General features: G+C 49.9%; 1 protein-coding gene across 4 annotated transcripts in view; it reads right to left on the reverse strand.

Moving 5' to 3' along the window:
- LOC146817852 (amine sulfotransferase-like) overlaps nucleotides 1-22,978 on the reverse strand; it is a 388,273-nt gene that overhangs the window by 189,654 nt on the left and 175,641 nt on the right. For all 4 annotated transcript variants that reach the window (XR_014963025.1, XM_085611332.1, XM_085611333.1 and 1 more), the window contains one exon: nucleotides 18,706-18,864. Coding sequence is in view for 3 of the 4 variants with exons in the window: in XM_085611332.1 (XP_085467458.1) it covers nucleotides 18,706-18,864 (159 nt within the window). In the remaining variant the exon portion in view is untranslated. The remainder of the gene's footprint in view (nucleotides 1-18,705; nucleotides 18,865-22,978) is intronic.

Below are 22,978 nucleotides of genomic sequence, written 5' to 3' on the forward strand. Positions count from 1 at the left end.
TGTGTGCCTAGGAAGCTGGGCTGAGGTGACAGAGGGTGACACACAGAGGGAGGGAGAGTGGGAGAGAGAGGGAGGGAGACACAGGGAGACGGACAGAGGGAGGAGGCTGACACAGGGAGGGAGGGAGAGGGGGACAGAGAGGGAGTGAGAAAGGGAGACACAGGGAGACCAATTCAGCCTTGGGGGGTGTGGGAATGTCTGCTCGTCAGCAGGTGGACTGCGTGCATGTAGACAAGAGTGGCCAGTGCCTGAATCCCGCTCTCTTCTCCATGGCAAAACACTGGGCCATGTCTCAACCTGTGCACGAGCACAACGCCAGCTACCTGCATTATATAAGTGTGTGGAACAACTCCATGTGCCCACGTACAGTGCAACACGGAAGGCGCCAATGCATGGCTCGCCACACCTGCTCACTCCACTGCTGACTGCAGTCACAATTGACGCAGCAAGTAAGACTGTGCCACACATAGGTAAAGTCTCAAAAGCTGTGGCCAAGGGACATACCCATGCACAAGTGCACTGTGAGTGGAATGCAAGACATATCCAAATACCCAGAGGAAATGTGCCAACTTAGAAACTAATGAAACATGGATGTTGCATGGAACAAAAATAACATTGTCTCTCTCACACACAGGTCAACGTTGTGGATCACGCCCCAACACTGGGGGGGAAGACTCACAGGACCCGGCTCTGCGGGATGACGATCCCACCGGCAGCGACGACTCTCACCACTCTGTGGACGACCCCGACCAACCTGGCCCCTCTGGTGTCCAACCACCTGCAGCACCTGCGTCAGGTACAACTGGGCAAACCACCACCCCCACTCCTGCCACATCCCAGGAGACACCCAGGATCCCTGCCCCACCACCACAATGCAGCCAGGCTGACCAGGAGGGACACGGTGTACCGGGCACCCAGGAGGAGGCAGGCGACAACGCTAATGCCACCCCTCAGGGGTCCCGGAGACCCGATGTGCCCACAAGGGCAGGCCGGGTGCAAGTGGGCAGGGGTGGTGGGAGTGGAGGACGGCGGAGGCGCTAGCCTGACCAGTTGGCTGCGTAACCGGTATATTCCCATGTCAGAAACATCCTGGACACATACCGGCAGGACACCACGGGCATGGGCCAGGTTGTGTCCACCCTCAACGAGATGAAGGGGACCCTCGAGGAGATCAAGACCCAGCAGGCCCAGCAACATGCGGAGCAACATGCCTGTCTACTGCGACACCAAGGGCGGATGGAGGACAGACAGGCTGAGCTCGTGACGGTGTTCACGGGAATTCACCGTACACTCCGTCGGATGGCCGACAACATGGGCAACCCTCCCTGTGCGACCAGGCCAAGAACATCACCACCCACAGGGAGGGATCAGGAGGAGGAAGAGACATCCGACGGAGCATCCCAAACATCGTCACGGCCTGCTTCTGAGGGTTCCCGCAGGAGGGCGGGTCGTCCACGGAAAAGACCGTGAGGGTCGGCGCAACATCACCATCTCCCAGGACACCTGGCCTGGCACCTGGCCCACTGGACCAACAGCAGCACATCAGCAAAAGACATTCTCTGCCACATGGACTTGCTGGTCACTGTCTGACCAATGTTGACAAAGACTGTGGCATGGACTCTGATGATTTCCAATGGCAAGGACACCAACTCCCCCAGTGAACTTTGGATTCCACACACCCGGAAAGCCCCTCATGTCATACCCCCCCCACGTACCCCAACACAAATAAAAAGTTACACGATAAAGAGATGATGCCTACATTTTGCATTATTACCTTACATGTGTCTTGTAAAGTCTAACCATGCCTGAGTTCTCATATGACTTCAACCATCCATACCCTGGGGACTGAGTCTGGCACAGGACACACATGGGTCACAATGTATTAGGCAACACAGACATGGAGCACCATACACACCCGTGATGGGCCCAACCAGCTGAGGGGGTGGCCGCACAACCGTGCCGACAGACATATTGAGTACAGCGACAGTCATGCGCAAAGGTCAGGGATCATGTGGAGTGTCCTGGGGGGCACCCAGGTATTTGTAGACAGGTAGCAGAACCATGTCCTGCAAGCTTGAGTCAGGTGGATGCAGAGAATGGTGGCCTGGCCAACGTTGGATGCATGGGTATGGCACATGTCACAATACCCACACAGTCATGGACATCATGCACAATACAGAGTCTAATCCCACACAACCAGCTTGCATCTTGCTACTCTACACATAGACACATAGCCACTATCACGGAAAACCATGCCAGACATGCCGTATGCACCGTGGCAACACACCAGCATTGACTGAGAAGAGGCACCTTGGAGGCATATGGACACCTTTATTAGTCATGTATTCGGGAATGCAGAGGCAACTCGGAGTACACATACACAGGTCATGTGGAGTAACATGTGGGTCCAACACTGGAACCCCCCTTCTGCAGCACAAATGCGTGATAGCCATGGAACTGGCACACAAGTGTCGGGTAACAGCTAAACACCCCCTGCTGCTCACGGAGAGGCTGCCATACACCATTGATCCTCTGATGTGGAAGTCCCACACCATGTCAAGCCAATGCAAACCGTATGTGTCCGAGGGCAGTGTTACACACATTAATGCCATCATCACAATCCACTATCCCATCACAGATGACTGTCAACAAGTCTGAAAATCTATTCAGGTGTACCCAGCTACATGTAATGTGGCCCATGGTGATGCGACATGTCTGCAGAGGAACCAAACATCGACAGGGGCAGTGTGCACACATCATAAACAACTGCCACACCCAATACACCCCTGATGCATCCCTTACCCTAAGGAGACTTCCAAACTTGTCCATGCGTGTAACGCTGAGTCAGCACACGATGACGTGTCCATGAGGAATAGCAGTGCCACAACAATGCAACCAGCAGACGGCATGCGCAAGTACCTGTGGATGAGAGACCCACAAGAAGTCAGCCACAAAAAGCACAGCCACTTGCATGTGCATGTACTCGACACATGTAAGGATGACAACATGCTAGGTCACAATTATGACTGGGGAAATACACTCATCACTGGCACCATCACTCGAGTGACACATCCACACACACCTCTGACTCACGTGGCATACATGCAGATGGACACACACATCGCAACACATGCCACACGGGGACCAATGCGTGCACACTCAGACACTGGTACTCACCACTAAGCAAAGAAGTCGCGTATGAGCTGACTCCGAATGTCCTCTTGTGGAACCACATCCTCCACATCACTAGCCGCATTGCCAAGCCCTTCGTCCTCCACGGGTGGATGGTCCTGATCATCTTGATCCAGGATGAGTGGCACAGCTTTCTCAACTGCCATGTTGTGCAGCATGCAGCAGACCATGAAGATTTTGCAGACCTTCGCCGGGGCATATGGGAGTGCGCCGCCGGTCTTGTGGAGGCATCTGAATCGGCTCTTCAGGAGGCCAAATGTCCTCTCAATCACTCACCTTGTCCGGCCATGGGCGGTGTTGTAGCTGAGCTGGGCCGGCGTGCTGGGGTTGCGGAGAGGTGTGATCAGCCACGGCATGTTGGGATAGCCAGCGTCCCCTACATGGAAACCACATGGACATAAGTAGGAAAGGAGAAGCGGTCGTGCTGGAAGTCTACGCAAAATACAGGACAGACAGAGTGTACCCACCAACAACACATGCTCATTCGTTGCGCAGCTGCGTCATCATTTCAGGCACCCTGCTACGCCTCATGATGTAGGCATCGTGTGCTGATCCTGGAAAACGAGCACAGACATGTGAAATCACCATGTTGGACAGACACACCACAAGGGCATTGATGGAGTGGTAGTGTTTGCGATTCCTGTACGCTACCTCCTGTGCCTGTGGTGGTACCAAAGCCACATGTGTCCCATCTATGGACCCAATGACATGGGGCATCCCTCCCAGGGCATAGGATTCACGCTTGACCCCAGTCAACTGGTCAGGAGTTGGGAAATGGATGAACTCATCCAGGTGAAGCAACATGGTCTCTAAGAAATCATGCAGCACACGGCTGAACATGCTCTGGGACATGCCACCAACATGAGCTATGGTATATTGAAAGGTACCCGTGGCAAGAAAATGTAGGGCTGCCATTACCTTCAGCTTGGGTGTCAGTGCCATAGGATACCTGTGCAGCGGTTGCAGGTGTGGTGCCAGCCTTGCCGTCAACTCCTCAATCAACGGTTGGGGGAAGCGGTAGCAGCGTATACAGTCATTCTCCTGCATATCAGCCAAGTCCGGAATTGGTCGGGGAAGAGGCGGCGCTCTGCAGTAATTTGGAAGTGACTAGGAAGAGTGAGTGCACTACAACAACAATTTATATGTACTGAGCACATGTTAATCTGTCAATACACATATGCTACATACGGAGTCAGGTATGTGCTACATGCCCTGGACACGTATGGCTGCCAGGTGACACTCCTACCAAGACCCAGCTACACACGGAGATTGTGAACCTCCACATGCCATGGCATGGGACTAGCTGTGTCCCAGTGTAAGTGAACAGCCAGACGCAACACAGGAGTGACATACATCAACACATCAGCAGAAGTAGGATGTCGATTGCAGAGACAGGTAGCAGAACACTAGAGCCACAGGTCACATGACATTACACTAGGACAGCCCACACACCTTGCCATTAAGGTGTACATGTAATGACTCACCACACATACATTGAGAGGATGCAGACAGGTCCTTGTTACGCTACTCCGTGTCCCATGCATACATACACACCTCACATCCTATACCACATGTGGCCTGGTGTGCGTAACAGTGTGCCATGTCCATCTACACACAGACACATGTTGGTTGCTGCAACAGCTGATGCTTTTGAGGGAACACCAACATCAAGCTAATGGGAACACACCACACATACATGACATAGACACATCGTGCACCGTGGGTAGTCACATGTCTGGTGTGGTAACCCCTGTAGCGGGCATCAGGGGACACTTGCGTGTGTTGTTGACTGTGCCATGCCAGTGACGCTCATCCCAAGTGTGCAGTACGACATGCACACATGTCAAAGGAGCTAAGGGCATGCCTGGCACATATTGCACCGTCACACATGACATCTGTACACATCTCATCATACATCTATTGCCTTCTCGACTCAGGAGTAATGTGCCACATCACAGCCTTTCATACCTGTGCCCCACACATGTAGTACTGCCCAGACAATGCCTTGATGTTCATCCATGGACAAGTATGTCAGCTCTATTCCTTCCTGTGTGCTGCTTGTCACCACTGTGATGTGTGAAAGGCACCGTACATTTGCTCTGAGGGCCTGTGCACGTTCCCTATCACTATGGGAGTGCTGCCGTAGGCCTACCCATAGTGATAGTGAGTGTACGCACGCGTGTACGGTCTGTATCACTATGGGTATGCATACGCGAGCACACCCATAGTGATAGTGAGCGTACGCGCGTGTGTATGGTCCGTATCACTATGGGTACGCATACGCGAGCACACCCATAGTGATAGTGAGCGTACACGCGCGTGTACAGTCCGTATCACTATGGGTACGCATACGCGAGCACACCCATAGTGATAGTGAGCGTACGCGCGCGTGTACGGTCCGTATCACTATGGGTACGCATACGCGAGCACACCCATAGTGATACGGACCGTACACACGCACGTACACTCACTATCACTATGGGTGTGCTCGCGTATGCGTACCCATAGTGATACGGACCGTACACATGCCTGTACGGGCCGTTGCTATGCATTTGGGGTGCCCTAGGGCCCCGGAACGCACCGTACCTGTGTGTGAATCTCCAAATTACATAGGGGACACATGAGGGACAAGTATAAAGGCCTACATGCATGCTGGTTATCATGGAGACCAAGTTTAAAGTATGATTTTGTTTCTGCAGGTGCACAGCAAAAGTCAGTTTTAATGAACCTACTTTGTTGCAAAGTGGTTGTGGAGTTGACATCATGCTCACGAAAAAAAACAATGAAAACGCACTGACTGTGCTAGGTTTAAAGGGATTGGAGGAAACATAGGATGCAAATGTGAGTGACCAATCACTCTGTACTCCTGCGCATGAAACAGGCCAGCAAGGCAGATATAAGGCAGCCAGGTCCCATGAGAGAGCACTTGCCTGCACATCTTTGGATTCTACGTCCCAGCTGCTGCTCGTGATTCCCTGGAACAATGTCAAGGTCTGTGGAGAGGGCGCAGCCTTTCACCCTGGAGGAGAACCTGGCATTGCTGGATGGGATCCTCCCACAGTACCCCCTGCTGTATGGGCGACCAGGGTATCAGGTGAGTGCAGAGTCCACTAGCACAGACTGTGTCCCTTTTTGTGACTGTGACTTCTGGCATTGTGTCCAGGTGTGACACACATGCAATGTACTGTAGGGGGGTCCCAGGGGGGGAATGCCTGATGTTCCCAGCCAGAGCATGCTGTGGTGCATGTCTGCCGTCCTCACTTGCATTGTGTTTACTGTGACAATCACTGCATGGTGCATGCCACATTCTGCCTGTCTTATCCTCCTGGGAATGTTGCCTCTACAGTCCTCATGTGATTATGTGGTCAGCCCAGTGTGACAGGTGACTGTACCCACAGATGTGTGTTAGTTCTGTGTACCTGTGCTGAGAGTGTCCACATGATGTGTTCGTACCCTGGACATCGGTGTGTGTGTAAGTCCCCTGTCATGTGGGTGGGTGCATATGTGGAGTGTAGCACCCAAGCTGCATGAGGAATGGATATACCCTGCCCATCTGATGTGAGCAGGGAGCAGTGCTGTGTGTCTGACGTGCAGAGCCAGCCCCACACCTGTGAGCCCCCCCCCGTCTAGTGGCACATGTGCAGAGTGAGGTTTGTAGCTGCATTTGGCAATGGCAGGTGAATGTCCTGTGCCTGTGTGTGTCTGTGTACTCAGCTGAGGTAGCGTCTGTGGCCTGTGGCATGTGACTGCTTTGAGGTGCTGCACATAATCCTGGTGTAGCTTGTGATGCACAGTGTGAGCCTGGATCATTGATTGTGTCGTTGCCCTCATTCCACCTGTGTACTTTCAATGGCACGTACTGCTTTTGCCCTTCCCCAGAGGATAATGTCCCTATGACAAAGGTGCAATGCGTTGGATGCATACTATGCCTTGTTGTAACCAGCAAATTTGTTCTAATATGTGTCTCTGTGACATGTGCCAGGTGTATTGATGTAGTGTCACTTGTTCATCCTCACAGGTAGGCGCCTCTGCCAAGAAGCAGATCTGGATGAACGCTGTCAGTGCCGTGAGGAGGACGGATGGTCGCAAGCGGCGCCTGGCCCAGGTGAGAAAACGCTGGCAGGATATCCGGTGCTGGACGCGGAGGATCACACGGGTCCTGCTGGGGGACTCACCTGAGACCAATAAGAACCGTGGGCGCCGCCGTCTGACCCACATCCACAAGCGTGTGCTGGTGGTGGTCTTTCCAGACTTGGACAGGCGCTTACAGGAGAAGCAGCAGCAGGAAGGGGGTAGGTAAATGTGTGTTTGTTGTGTGTCACCAGCATTTGTAAGTGTGCAGTTGCATGGATACACTGCCAGGGTCTAAAGGTGCTGTGCAGATCCTGTTACCCACAGTATAGCGGTGCTCTCCTGCCTCCCTTCCCCTCCTTGCAATGTGTTCCCTGGTCTGTGTGTAGTCACTCCTTCACAAGGTTATCTAGGCTGGCAGTTTATCCACGTGAACAATGCCTGTAGCATCATGTGTGGGGGTGGTGTGTAACAGGTTTTGGGACCTTGCCTGTGCCCTGTCCAGTTCAGTACTTGTGGGTTCCATGTCAGTTGGCACTGATGCTGAGTCCAGACATGGGAGTTAGTCTCTCAAGTGTCATGCCTTACAGCACGCATGTCCTATGTTGTGGCCTGTTACATGATGTGCATGAGTGTGCGATACGCATAGTGCAGGGATGGTGGCGTGTGTTGCAGTCATTCCCATTCAGGACCATGGAGTTGTGTGGCCACTACTGTCCCCTGGGGCATATTTTCCTAGTTGTCATATGTGTCATCACAAAATGTGGACACTCACAGTGTCTACAGCATAGGTTGTGCTCTGTGCAATTGTCCTCTGGCACCATGTACATTGACGTAATATGTAGTACAAGTGTCCACTGTACAGCCTGACCTGATTTTCCTTGTTCATACTCACGGTGGCCAGTGCCTGTGTGTCTTGTTACAATCATCTGATGATGCCCATTTGCACATTATTATTTGGACAGGCGCACCTTGGGTATTTTGTGTCCAATCTAGCATTTTTCAAGCCCATGTGTATTTCACCCAGACTAAGAGATGTAAGTGCTTCCTGTGTCTCAACAAATTGTCTCATGTAGGGGGTGCTTGGTGCGGGCAAAGCCTACATGTCAAAACCTGAAATCTCCTTGCTAGGTCTGGCCAGTGTGTGATGTTTGTCTGGACATACACTCAAGGTGCAGTGAGCCAGTCATGGTGGGCATGTTTTCAGTATTACCTATGCAGCATGTGCCTAAAGTTCATGGATATGGTCCCTGCTCATCCCTATTTTCGGCAACGCTGTGTGATGCAGATGCAGTGCTGGATTGTCCCCAGAGCCTGGCTCCTCTGTCAAAATCCATTTCATGTCATTTGCTATTGTGTCATGCTCTCCATAGTTTTTCAGTGGCATGGTGGGTCAACCAACTGTGTGTTGCAGGGCCTACATATGTACCTTGTTTTGTAGATATTACTCATCTTTCTTTTCAGGCTATGCACTGTAACCTATGTAGATTGGACTCATGTGACATATGTATACAGGTGTATGATTAATTCCTGTCTCTTCACCTTGCCCACAGCATCGTCGGGGGACAAGGAGGGAGACATCAGCACAGACCGAGCGGAGGGACCGAGCACCAGTGCCAGCGGTGACATCTTGGTTGGCACATCGAGTGGAACTAAGGCGGAGGGGACTGAGGCGGAGGACCTGTCCACTGCCACCACAGAATATGAAGCTGACGGGTCCGAGGCTGAGCTCTGTGAGTGGGTGGAGGCTGCACCACCAGCTGACAGCGGCACAACATCTCTCCCCGCCCCCTCCATTGCCATCAGCCACCTCCCACTTGCTCATGTCCCTTCCCAGCGTGCCCAGTCACCACATGTCTCCTTCCTGCCAGGCACCGCACCCCCTGCCCCTGTCTCCACTGCTGCCACCAATGCCGAGTCTGTGGACATCAAGCTGCAGTTGCAGGTTGGTCAGGCAGCGATGCTTAATGTCCTCCATGGCCACAGCCAAGTGCTGAACAACATGGAGGCATACTTGGAGGGCATTTTCTCATCGCAGGCTGACCAACGCAACTTGCTGAGGTCCATTGACTCGACACTGACTGCAGCAGTGGGTCTCCTGCAGCGCTTCGTCCAAACCCCTACCCCTGACCCATCCACACTTCCCACTCCCATGCCTGTCCCACGTACACCCAGACGTCAGCATGCACCCACCACAACAGACACAGGCACCACACCGGCAGGGAAGGTCAAACGCACACCTCCTAGCATGCACACACAGGGTGAAGTAGGCACACCCACTGGGTCGGGGGGCAAACGTAAGACACGCAGCCAGAGTGGGAGTCCGCATTCCACAAAATCCACTCCCTCCAAATCCCCTCCCCTCAGCTCTCCTGGCCACAAATCCAGCAAAGACTCCTTCATGGCCGCTCTGTCCCTGAGCCCCACAGTGACTCCACCCCGCAAGCGGTCAAAGGAGTCCCCGGTCAGGGTGGTTGAGTCCCCCCCCTGTCCACACCCTCCCCCAGTGGCGCTGCGACCCATCCCTCCAACCGCCCCCCCTCCTTGGGGCCTGTGGTTCCTTCGGGTGCAGGGGAGTCGCTGGAGGACCTTGCTAAGGTGTGCAGCGCCATCCTGACCTCCGCCTTTGGCGCTGCCCCACCCCCTGTGGTGGAGTCCTCCGTCCCTGCACCCACGACGCCTACCCTTCACCCTCATGTCCCAGCGGTGCCTGGTCCTTCCCCCCACATGATGCCCCCCCCTCTGGAAGACAAAGGAGTCTGACTGTGCAGGCAAGTTGGGGGACACGCGTCCCACTGTGTCCCCCACCTGGATTTGAACTTTGGATTGCCCTATGGGCATTGTACACTTTTGAACTTTCAAGGGGCAAACAGATTTTTGGATGCTGAATAAAGCAATTTCTTTTTCCTTAGTACACTACTGTCTATCTGGTATTGCTGTTGGTGGACCTGCTCCATTATTTTGGGTGGTGATAATGTGTTGGGTGTGTGGGAATTGTAGTCTTGTGCTGGTCATAGGGTGGGCCCTGGTATCTGTGTGCCATCACAAGCTGTTGGCTACATAACTTTGTTCATGTAAGCAGTTACTGCATGGTGACATCGTCCCAAGGTGTGTTCCTTCCTCTGTGTAACCTGACATCTTCCCTGCAGGGTCATTCCAATATGTGGTGCTGAGCTGTGTCTACATTGGCTGGGTGTGTGACGGACTCGTTAGACTTTGGCCATGCATGCTGAGCGATGTCTCCATCTGCATCATTCGTGGCGTCCTTGGTGGTCACTGTACTTGTGTATGTAGACTGTTGTCATGACTTCATGTGGACATGTTTTCTTTTCGGCGCTATGCATGTGTATACTCCCAGCCTCGCACACATGTGGTACATGTACTGCAGGATCTTTGTGCACCTGACTGACATTTATGGGCATTGGATCTGTGGGTACTCCACCCTTTTCTTTGCAGGGGCACTGCTGTGGTGTTAGGCACCCACCCCTCCTGTGTCTGGGCACTGCTGTGAGTGTTAGGCACCCACCCCTCCTGTGTCTGGGCACTGCTGGGAGGACTCTGCACACACCCCTCTTATGACTGGGCACTGCTGGGAGGACTCTGCACACACCCCTCTTATGACTGGGCACTGCTGGGAAGACTCTGCACACACCCCTCTTATGACTGGGCACTGCTGGGAGGACTCTGCACACACCCCTCTTATGACTGGTCACTGCTGGGAGGACTCTGCACACACCCCTCCTGTGTCTGGGCACTGCTGTGAGTGTTAGGCACCCACCCCTCCTGTGTCTGGGCACTGCTGGGAGGACTCTGCACCCACCCCTCCTGTGTCTGGGCACTGCTGGGAGGACTCTGCACACATCCCTCTTATGACTGGGCACTGCTGGGAGGACTCTGCACACACCCCTCTTATGACTGTGCACTGCTGGGAGGACTCTGCACACAGCCCTCTTATGACTGGGCACTGCTGGGAGGACTCTGCACCCAACCCTACTATTTCAGGATATGTACGCTTAGAACATACACGGGTGTGGGTTCGCTCCATGTATAGGCGGGTGGGGGTACGGTCCGTACGTACACTGTTGGGGTGGGGGTACGCTCCATACATACGCGGGTGAGGGTACGGGTCGTACGTACACTGTTGGGGTGGGGGTACGCTCCATACATACGCGGGTGAGGGTACAGGCCGTACATACACTGTTGGGGTGGGGGTATGCTCCATGCATACGGGGTGGGGGTACGGTTCGTACGTACACTGTTGGCATGGGGGGTACGCTCCATGCATACGAGGGTGGGGGTACGGTCTGTACGTACACTGTTGGGATGGGGGGTACGCTCCATGCATACGGGTGTGGGGGTACGACCCGTAGGTACACTGTTGGGATGGGGGGTGCGCTCCATGCATACGGGGGTGGGGGTATGGTCTGTACATACGCGGGTGAGGGTACGGGTCGTACATACATGGTTGGGGTGGGGGTACGCTCCATACATATGCGGGTGAGGGTACGGGTCGTACGTACACTGTTGGGGTGGAGGTATGCTCCATACATAAGCGGGTGAGTGTACGGGCCGTACATACACTGTTGGGGTGGGGGTACGCTCCATACATACGCGGGTGAGGGTAAGGGTCGTACATACATGGTTGGGGTGGGGGTACGCTCCATACATATGCGGGTGAGGGTACGGGTCGTATGTACACTGTTGGGGTGGAGGTACGCTCCATACATACGCGGGTGAGGGTACGGGCCGTACATACACTGTTGGGGTGGGGGTACGCTCCATACATACGCGGGTGAGGGTATGGGTCGTACATACATGGTTGGGGTGGGGGTACGCTCCATACATACGCGGGTGAGGGTACGGGTCGTACGTACACTGTTTGGGTGGAGGTACGCTCCATACATACGCGGGTGAGGGTACGGGCCGTACATACACTGTTGGGGTGGGGGTACACTCCATACATACGCAGGTGAGGGTACGGATCGTACATACACGGTTGGGGTGGGGGTACGCTCCATACATACGCGGTGTGGGTACGGGTCGTACATACACGGTTGGGGTGGGGGTACGCTCCATACATACGCGGGTGAGGGTACGGGTCGTACGTACACTGTTGGGGTGGGGGTACGCTCCATACATACGCGGGTGAGGGTACGGGTCGTACATACATGGTTGGGGTGGGGGTACGCTCCATACATACGCGGGTGAGGGTACGGGTCGTACGTACACTGTTTGGGTGGAGGTACGCTCCATACATACGTGGGTGAGGGTACGGGCCGTACATACACTGTTGGGGTGGGGGTACACTCCATACATACGCGCGTGAGGGTACGGATCGTACATACACGGTTGGGGTGGGGGTACGCTCCTATACATACGCGGTGTGGGTACGGGTCGTACATACACGGTTGGGGTGGGGGTATGCTCCATACATACGCGGGTGAGGGTACGGGTCGTACATACACTGTTGGGATGGGGGTACGCTCCATGCATACGGGGTGGGGGTACGGTTCGTACGTACACTGTTGGCATGGGGGTACGCTCCATGCATACGGGGGTGGGGGTACGGTCTGTACGTACACTGTTGGGATGGGGGGTACGCTCCATGCATACGGGTGTGGGGGTACGACCCGTACGTACACTGTTGGGATGGGGGGTGCGCTCCATGCATACGGGGGTGGGGGTATGGTCCGTACATACGCGGGTGAGGGTACGGGTCATACATACACGGTTGGGGTGGGGGTACGCTCCATACATATGCGGGTGAGGGTACGGGTCGTACGTACACTGTTGGGGTGGAGGTATGCTCCATACATAAGCGGGTGAGTGTACGGGCCGTACATACACTGTTGGGGTGGGGGTACGCTCCATACATACGCGGGTGAGGGTAAGGGTCGTACATACATGGTTGGGGTGGGGGTACGCTCCATACATATGCGGGTGAGGGTACGGGTCGTATGTACACTGTTGGGGTGGAGGTACGCTCCATACATACGCGGGTGAGGGTACGGGCCGTACATACACTGTTGGGGTGGGGGTACGCTCCATACATACGCGGGTGAGGGTATGGGTCGTACATACATGGTTGGGGTGGGGGTACGCTCCATACATACGTGGGTGAGGGTACGGGTCGTACGTACACTGTTTGGGTGGAGGTACGCTCCATACATACGCGGGTGAGGGTACGGGCCGTACATACACTGTTGGGGTGGGGGTACACTCCATACATACGCGGGTGAGGGTACGGATCGTACATACATTGTTGGGGTGGGGGTACGCTCCATACATACGCGGTGTGGGTACAGGTCGTACATACACGGTTGGGGTGGGGGTACGCTCCATACATACGCGGGTGAGGGTACGGGTCGTACGTACACTGTTGGGGTGGGGGTACGCTCCATACATACGCGGGTGAGGGTACGGGTCGTACATACATGGTTGGGGTGGGGGTACGCTCCATACATACGCGGGTGAGGGTACGGGTCGTACGTACACTGTTTGGGTGGAGGTACGCTCCATACATACGTGGGTGAGGGTACGGGCCGTACATACACTGTTGGGGTGGGGGTACACTCCATACATACGCGCGTGAGGGTACGGATCGTACATTCACGGTTGGGGTGGGGGTACGCTCCATACATACGCGGTGTGGGTACGGGTCGTACATACACGGTTGGGGTGGGGGTACGCTCCATACATACGCGGGTGAGGGTACGGGTCGCACGTACACTGTTGGGGTGGGGGTACGCTCCATACATACACGGGTGAGGGTATGGGCCATACATACACTGTTGGGGTGGGGGTACGCTCCATGCATACGGGGTGGGGGTACGGTTCGTACGTACACTGTTGGCATGGGGGTACGCTCCATGCATACGGGGGTGGGGGTACGGTCCGTACGTACACTGTTGGGATGGGGGTTCGCTCCATGCATACGGGGGTGGGGGTACGGTCCGTACGTACACTGTTGGCATGGGGGGTACGCTCCATGCATACGGGGGTGGGGGTACGGTCCGTACGTACACTGTTGGGATGGGGGGTACGCTCCATGCATACGGGGGTGGGGGTACGGTCTGAATGTACACTGTTGGGATGGGGGGTGCGCTCCATGCATACGGGGTGGGGGTACGGTCCGTACATATCCGTACCCACGCTGTGGAATGCTTGTGCGGGCCGTACCCAGGCCTTTGCCACGTGGGTACGAGCCGTCCCGCCATAGTTGGGGTGACGTAGGTGTGGGCGTGGTACGACTCGTACCCACGCTCTTAAGGCGTGGGTACGGGACGTACCTGTGTTGTTGTGTTACCGGTTCGCGTCGTCAACCACTTCCGTTGTGGCGGACGCTGGCTTTGCTGGACACGCCCCCACCCCCTCGTAGTGACCAAGGCCTGGGGGTCAGGTATGTCCAGGGCATGTGTGCTGTGTGACTTGGGTGGGGGTTTTGTGGCCTGCCCCTGCTCCTGCCCCCCCCTTTCCCCCCTCCCTTTGTTGTTCTGACCTTCTGCGGCGTCTGCGTCGGAACCTGTAGAGGAGGTCGACTGCTATGAGGGCTGGGATGACACATAGGTTCGGGTCCATGTCTGTCCGTCGCATGTAGGTACTCCTTGTTCGCGTCGTCCTGATTTCCCGGCAGTTTTTGGCTGCCGGAAAATATTCTCCGTGCGGGATGACGTCGGTGCGAATCGTACTTCCTGGTTCGTGAATGGCAGGCTGCGTGCGTCCCGACGTCACGTCAGCGCTTTCCCGGATCACATTTGTATGTATATTTTCGTCGGTCGGTGTTTTGTACGAATCGTACGGAAATAGTATTTCCGTGCGAATCGTACTTCCATGTTTGTATATTGTTCCGACCGGGTACGCGTCGGACGGAGAATATGCTCCGTCCGACGGTTCGTACCCGGTTTTTACAGGATCGTAATCGGCACCTTAGTCCCCAGCTCTAGTGACGTCAGTGTAGGAAGGCACACAACCAGGAGTTTTGATGTGTAGGACTTGTTGCAACAACATGTCTTTGACAAAGTAGAAAGGAGGGATCGAAGTTTCTAGAATGCTTCAGCTGACTTTATTGACTAAGGGTAGGGAGTCAAACAAACATATCCACTTCATATTATTATAAAATTAATGTTTTATTAAAATATTATACAAAATGATTTCATCAGATGTAATCTAACCCAGTTTAACAGCAGTATTCTTACAGTTACTTGCCTCTTCTTTAGTAGATGGCTTTTGATGTTATATTGTACTCGCTTGCAGACATTCACTAAATTGAAAGCAAGTAGCGGTCAGACTACAGGTGTTAAACCAGAGGAAGGGAGTGAAGTCATCAATAAATGGAGGGTTAATGAACAGAAGATTTGCCATTTCTAATTGAATCACAGTTTACTTGTGTAGCCCAGATGGAGCAGAAAAGACTAAACTCCGCGACACGCGTGTTGGCTGTTGGTCATATAAAATGAGATTAGACTAATGACGTTATTAAGATATTCATCGCAATACATTTACATTTGGTCATATAATCTTGCATCATATTTTTGTAATAACAATATAATTCTATATTATGAAGTGAAGATATGTCCCTTTGACTCCCCTTCAATAGTAACCCTTGTTTTGGCGTTACAGTGGACATATGGTCCCAGATTTAGTAGGATTGTGCGTCGGGCTGGGACACTGTAGTGGCGCCGCCCGACACACAATCGTCTTTGGCATTTACTAAGCCCCGCAGAGCCACTTTGCCTGACTTTGAGTGGTTTAGTAAATACAAAGTAATGCAGCACATAGCGTTCACTTGGTTACTTTACTTCGGGTAGGTGTTATTTGGGTGGAGCAATGGGGGGGGTCACATGCATCCATCCATGTAATTTGATGCAAATCCAGATTTACAAAGACGTGTAACCCAATTTGCACCATAATGGTGCACCTACCTGACAGAGATGTAACCAGGAGACATATCTTTATTTCTCCTCAGTCCTTCCTGTTTCATCACAAGAGGAACATGCCTCTAAGGCAGTGGTCTTCAAACCTTCTAATGTTGTGCCCCACCCCTCTCCCCCAGTGGGAAAAAAATCACTGTGGCCCCCCTCAAAATTTTGGGCAATTCTATTAAACTGGCAATGTTCAAATATGCCTAGACTTCTTTAAACATTGCAGCTAAATGCTGGTTTTCAAGAATATTTGGAGACCCTTCCTGTTTGACGCCTACTCCCAGCAGCCAGGATATAAATGACAAAGGATGTTCCTAATGGGCCATCACAGAGTGCCTGACTGCCGCTCATTGTTTTCTGCTGAAAACAAAGCACCATTATCTGCTTAGTCTTTTTTTGGGCCAGAGACTGGGGACCCCCTGGGATCACTTGAGGCCCCTCCAGGGGGGCTCACCCCCCAGTTTAAAGACCCTTGTTCTACGGATTGTTTTGTGCTGGTAGCAATCCTGCACATAACACTGTCCCCCTTGCACTATGGTACAAGGGTGCTAGGCAGCCTGCAGTGCACCTGCGGCAGGAAAGAGCAGAAATGCCACATCTCTGTTTTTAACATTTGGGCTAGAGTTTTCCGGGCCCATCTCTGTTTTTTAGCAGTTGTGGTAAAGTTTTCTGGTCCCCATCTCTGTTTTTAGGTCTCGCCATGCGCTGGGTCAGGCGAGACATTTTGTGAGGGCTCCAAAAAGTGCTACCAGGCTAGCCTAGAGCCACAGTGCATGTGCGCGGGCGCGCGTGTCGCACTTTACCGCAATTACTCTCACTTTCGCGGCCGCGCGGCCGCTCGGATGTTGGATCGCGATCGCGATCACTTTTGCCGCTTTGATGTTCTCCGTGTGGCTTCAATAGATTGCAGCAGTTAAAACAAGCATTCGCATAGCCAATAGGTCTCGCTTTTGGGACCTTATAAGTGTTTAGTTATGCAACTGTTGCATGGCTAAACACTTATAAGGTCCCAAAGGAGAGACCCATTGGCTACGCCAATGCCTGTTTATTTCCGCCTAGAGCTGTTTCGTGTTTCCTTAGCGTTTTAGTTATAGACAGAAAAAGAGGCATGTGTGTGGAAGGCGTAATGTTCGCAGCAGCTCCTTGTGCACAGGAAGTAAAAGGAGTGTTTCCTTAGCACTGAACTAAAGTTATGGTTAGGAGAAGACAGAGTTGTGAAAAAAAGTGTGAATGCGCAGTTGTTTAATGGTCGCTGCAGCGCTGACTTTGTTGTGCTCCAGAAGCAGAAGGGGTGTAATTTGGAATCCTGTTAGTGGTGCTTAAGATATTTGACCAATTTTAATCAGACAGAAGGCGGGAGTCCTGTATGTGCCATCTGTGATCAGACTAAATGTGATACCGCTATTGGCAGTACAAATTTGATACATATAGCCAGCGTTGTCATTTTTTTATTAAAGAAAAGTTCTGATGGCACAATATACTTGAAATATGATTATTTGTGCGATATGACATTGATACAATTATTTCCAATATATTGCAGATTTAAATTATGTTGATTTATTCATGTGATACTAACAACTTATGTTTCACCCAAGCTCTATCTTTGGAAGGTTGCTGAGAAAGGAGCTAGGACGCGGAAATGGCTTCAAGAGACCTATATGTGCGGCCAGAGGATGCCTACAAAAACATCACAAAATATGTTCCCATTGGTGCCAAAACAGTGGTATTCTTAAAACCAGTGGTGGTCAACCTTGGACTGTAGACATTGTAATCCAGGCTTATTCGACTAGTATATCTGCTCAAAGGCCTGAAGGGGGGATTTGAGATGCACTTGAGGTGTTTTGGGGTGATTGTGGAGAAGTGTGGCTCAATGATTAGAGCGGCAGACCCTGATGCAGAGGTCTAGCCCGGGACCAGGGTTCAATTCCCCGCCTCGGCGGGTCTTGGGCTCAAAAATTCCACGGACCTGATAATTCTCGCCTCGGTGCCATTCCAATCATGGAGTCCCACTCTGCAACTCTGGGCAATAGCTTGCTTAATCTCCACAACGGCCCCCACTACGCTAAGGATGTCTGGCCTCCACCTTGGGGTTGCCCAGGAGTGGACACCTCACAGGGAAAGCCAGGATGGGTTCCACAGCGGTATTCGTACAAGCGCCTTGAGACCCTTGCGGGTGAGTAGTGCGCTATACAAATATCAATTTACATTTTACATTTACATTGTACGTAACAACTGTGTTGTCTATCGATTGGGGACACACTATATGCATATGACGCCTACTTATCTGATAGTGCTTTATTTGTATAACTTGTTACACAATAATGAACTGTTTTGTAAAAAAGAAAACATATATTTCAGAAAACACTATAGTCAGGTGATATCATTTCTCTTCAATAGCAAATCAGATTTAGATACATTGGGATAACTTGGAGACCTAGTTTCACCCTCTGGCTTCATAAAGCCCCAAGTGATAGGTCCTTTAAAAACTCTGTGCTTGGTCTGAAAGGAGGCTTTTCCTTACCTGATTTTGGGTACCCGGCTAAGAATACGTCATCGTCTCTAATTTCAAATTCTTCCAAGGTGTCTACGTGTTCACGAACAAACATCATCGCTATGAAATTATATCCCTTGTATTTCATGACACCTTTTTTGCTGTCGTCTACTAGAATGCCACTAGAGTCTGGAATAAAAAAACACATATTTTGTTTATTATCAAGGTCAGATCGTTTACTGTTTTTTGTTAAGTGGCTCACGCGGGATCAGACCCAAAAATCAAATTTTTGTTTACATTTCATTTCTCTGTATAGTTAGGTGGCTGTGATGAATTTTGTAACCATTGAACTATTTTATCACTCTATATGGAATACTAGCTATGACGTGCTCTTCGCCTCACTGTGAATTCGCATCTTCAGCTGGCGTTAATAATTGCAGGATGTGCAATTAACAGAGGTTAACCCATTCTTCAGGGGGCCAAAGAAGCTTAGATATTAAACAACGCAACATAAATGGGCCTGATTTACAATGGTGAACTTACACTTTTGTGCAAGTTTACTATTTGTTTGGTATTCACAAACTGCAAGGTTAATTTTAGTAATAGTAATTTTAGGATTGTGGAGACTCCGCACTCGTGGCGGAGATTCCACACATAAAAAGATAGGACTTTCATGTATTTTTATGTGTCGAGTTCTCCACACTGAATGCTGAATCTCCGCAGTCAAAAAATTACTACTAGGTACATTAAACTCGTGGTTTGTGAATACCAAAACAATTGTAAATTTTCGCAAAAGTGTAAGTTTAATTTTGTGAATCAGCTTGTAGTATGTGCATGTATAACCCATGATTCACTTAACACAGAAAGGTGTGAGGAAAAAGTGCAGCAGCGGCGGGCACAGGTTAATGCGTAGGGGCAGCAGGGCGGGGGGAAGTCCACAGATGACGGAATAGGTATATTTAAATAAATAATACCTAGTCTGTCATCTGATGACTCCCCCCAACTGCGCCCTGCCCCACCACACATCCCCACCATGACGACCTGTGCCGGCCTCTGCTGGAAAAGTGGCCATTCCATTGCTCATTATTTCATGACTGGCATTGCAATAAAGGTTTTCACACAACTAGCATTCAGTCCAAGGTCTTTTATGCAGTTTTTTCAAGGTACTATCAGGATCACTTTGCATGTGGTTTGTGGTATTCTGTGTTAAACAAACTGTTTCAAAGGCTGTTTTCACAAGATTTTGCCCATTACACAAGGTAGGAAATGGATGCAAAACCAAACCCTTGCAATGGATGTATCACTAAGAATGAGGCTGGCTGTTGTTTAATTATAAATTTGAGGAAAACATTTAAATCTTGTTACAAATATTCTGGTCACGTCTAAGGCGAAAATTCATAATCAAATTTGATTCCAAATACAGTTTTATATATGTGAAAAAAACATGTTTGAATGTTAAATGCCGGCTTGCCCCCTGGCCTTGAAAAATGACTGGAGTCTAAGTGAGGGCAGAGACAGGGAGAGAGGTTCGGAGCTGCGAGCCGCAGGGCTCACTTGGAGGAGGCTTTTTCTTTCTGCAAGCAACCCTTTTATTTGCCCCTTGAATTGATACAGATGTCAGGAGAAGGGCACCACGGCAGTGGTGAGGATTGGAAATTAACATTTTACTTGAGGATTGGCTTGCATGGAGCAGATGATGGGAACTATAAGAGCAGTACGGATCTCATACGGAGATGCCGCTTTACTTGTGCTCATCAATAAGATGGGTGAGACTGTTCCTGCGTTGCAACGTACGTGAATGAAATATCTAGCTGTTTAAAATGGTGACAATATTGTGTGCCAAGTTAAATATCATTTAACCATTTACGGTGTATCATCACAAATGATTATGGGCAATTGCACGATATTTCACATATGATTTAAAGAAAAATTGCATCAGTATGATGAGGTGGGGAACCGGAAGTATTTCTTCCATATTCATTGTTGAAGTAATATATAATGAGTGCTCAAAATGGCGATTTGTTTGGATTGAGAAAGGCTGTCTAATAAGCCGAAACATGCCTCCTACAAGCTACAGCTATAACAATTTTCAGTGCTGCTGGATGAAAGAACAAGTGAATTTCTTGTTTTTAGCTCTGTGCAACGTGGTGTAATAAAATTATGGACAGTTTCTGATCCTTGAGTGCAGGCTTTCTTTTATTCAACAAGGCATTTTCGAGTGTTTAACAAGGTGCTAGCGGTAAGGTCTTTTACCTGCACCAACTGTGTTTTGTCTGCAAGTCGGGAAGCCACAACTGTTTGTATATAAATATGAATGTATATATATATATAAATTCACTAAAAAAACCATGGGTTTCACACACGTTATAGTTAGAAATTAGCATTTAAAAAACCTTAGAAATTCAATGAAAAAACCAAAGGTTTCACACATGTTATAGTTAGCTGGACATTTCAGTCGTAAAAAACCAATGAAATTCCCCCGTTATAGTTAGTTCACCTAACTATAACTCGCGCGCCCGCAATGCACTACTGATGACGTCACATATTACATCACTCATGACATGGTCACTGACATCACTCATGACATCACTGATGACATCTCAAATGACATCACTGATGACATCACTGATGACATCATCCTTGTGATAGAGTGGTAGACCTCCTCTTCCCCTAATATAACCATTGAAACACACATTCAAAAATAGAAACTAAAATGTTCAAAATAATGAACATATCAATATCAGTTACAACAACCTATTCAGTAATTCTGAGAACCACATACACATACAGTCATTCACCAACAGTCCTCTACAGTCACTCATACATGTACTCACTCATCATATGTATTCATACACCTACACATCCTGTTACACAACGCCACTCATCCATAGAGTTACTCACACACATAGTCACTCATGCTAATAAAGAATCAAACATCCATTTATTAGCTTATACAGTTATACACACACCACCACACTTACTTCTACAGAAACTTACATATACTTACTCTTTTAAACAATAACTTATAGAAACACATACTTATTCATACAGGAATTCTTCCAATCTCTCACTCTTACATATACTCACTTATATACACCAATAGTCACATTTACTAGTTAAATAGATATGTAGTTACTCATGAAGACACTATTGAGACAGTCATTCACTCACTAATACACCCATACACACACTCATCCACCCATACAGTCCTGCACACATGCTGTCTTCAATACATACAAAGAGTGAATCACTCATTCATGCACCTATGCACTACATAATACCCCCCACCGAACCATACAGACACTCAGACTGATACTTAAAAAACAACTAATAGCCTATATAGACACCCATTAAGCTACTCACCAACCCATGCAGCCACTTATACACAAAGTGAGAGACTAATACAGATTTTTTCTTATTTAAACATTACTCAGTAAGCCATGTATTTACTATGATACACTTAATCAGTCATTTACACAATCAATTTTTCAAAAACAAAGCATCCATTTAGACACTTATATACCCATTTATTCTTCCATTGACCTTGAGATATACATATATAAAACATATTTAGTTTTCAGAAAAACACACATTCACTGGATGATGTCATCAGTGATGTCATCAGTGATGTCATTTGAGATGTCATCAGTGATGTCATGAGTGATGTCAGTGACCATGTCATGAGTGATGTAATATGTGACGTCATCAGTAGTGCATTGCGGGCGCGCGAGTTATAGTTAGGTGAACTAACTATAACGGGGGAATTTCATTGGTTTTTTATGAGTGAAATGTCCAGCTAACTATAACATGTGTGAAACCTTTGGTTTTTTCATTGAATTTCCAAGGTTTTTTAAATGCTAATTCCTAACTATAACGTGTGTGAAACCCATGGTTTTTTCAGTGAATTTGCAAGGTTTTTTAAATGCTAATTCCTAACTATAACGTGAGTGAAACCCATGGTTTTTTCAGTGAATTTGCAAGGTTTTTTAAATGCTATTTTTTTTTTTTTCACATATTTTTATTTTAATTTTCTATCCTTTTTTAAAGACTATGGTTAAAATTTAAAAAATCTACAATATGTTTTTATTTTACATTTTTTTAAAAATAAACGTAAAATTTATTAGCAATATTTTTTTTTTTTTTTTTACCGTGCGCGTACCGTAAGCGCACGTCGCGACGTAATTACGCTAGTTTTCTACGCTGTTTGCGTTCATTTACGTAATTTGCGTAGACGTACGTCATGCGCGCATAGCGCGTAACGCGTACACTGCACGCGCACGTTACGCGGAAGTGGAGGGGCGTG

Source organism: Triturus cristatus, chromosome 6, assembly GCF_964204655.1.
Source record: "Triturus cristatus chromosome 6, aTriCri1.1, whole genome shotgun sequence".
Classification (NCBI taxonomy): domain Eukaryota; kingdom Metazoa; phylum Chordata; class Amphibia; order Caudata; family Salamandridae; genus Triturus; species Triturus cristatus.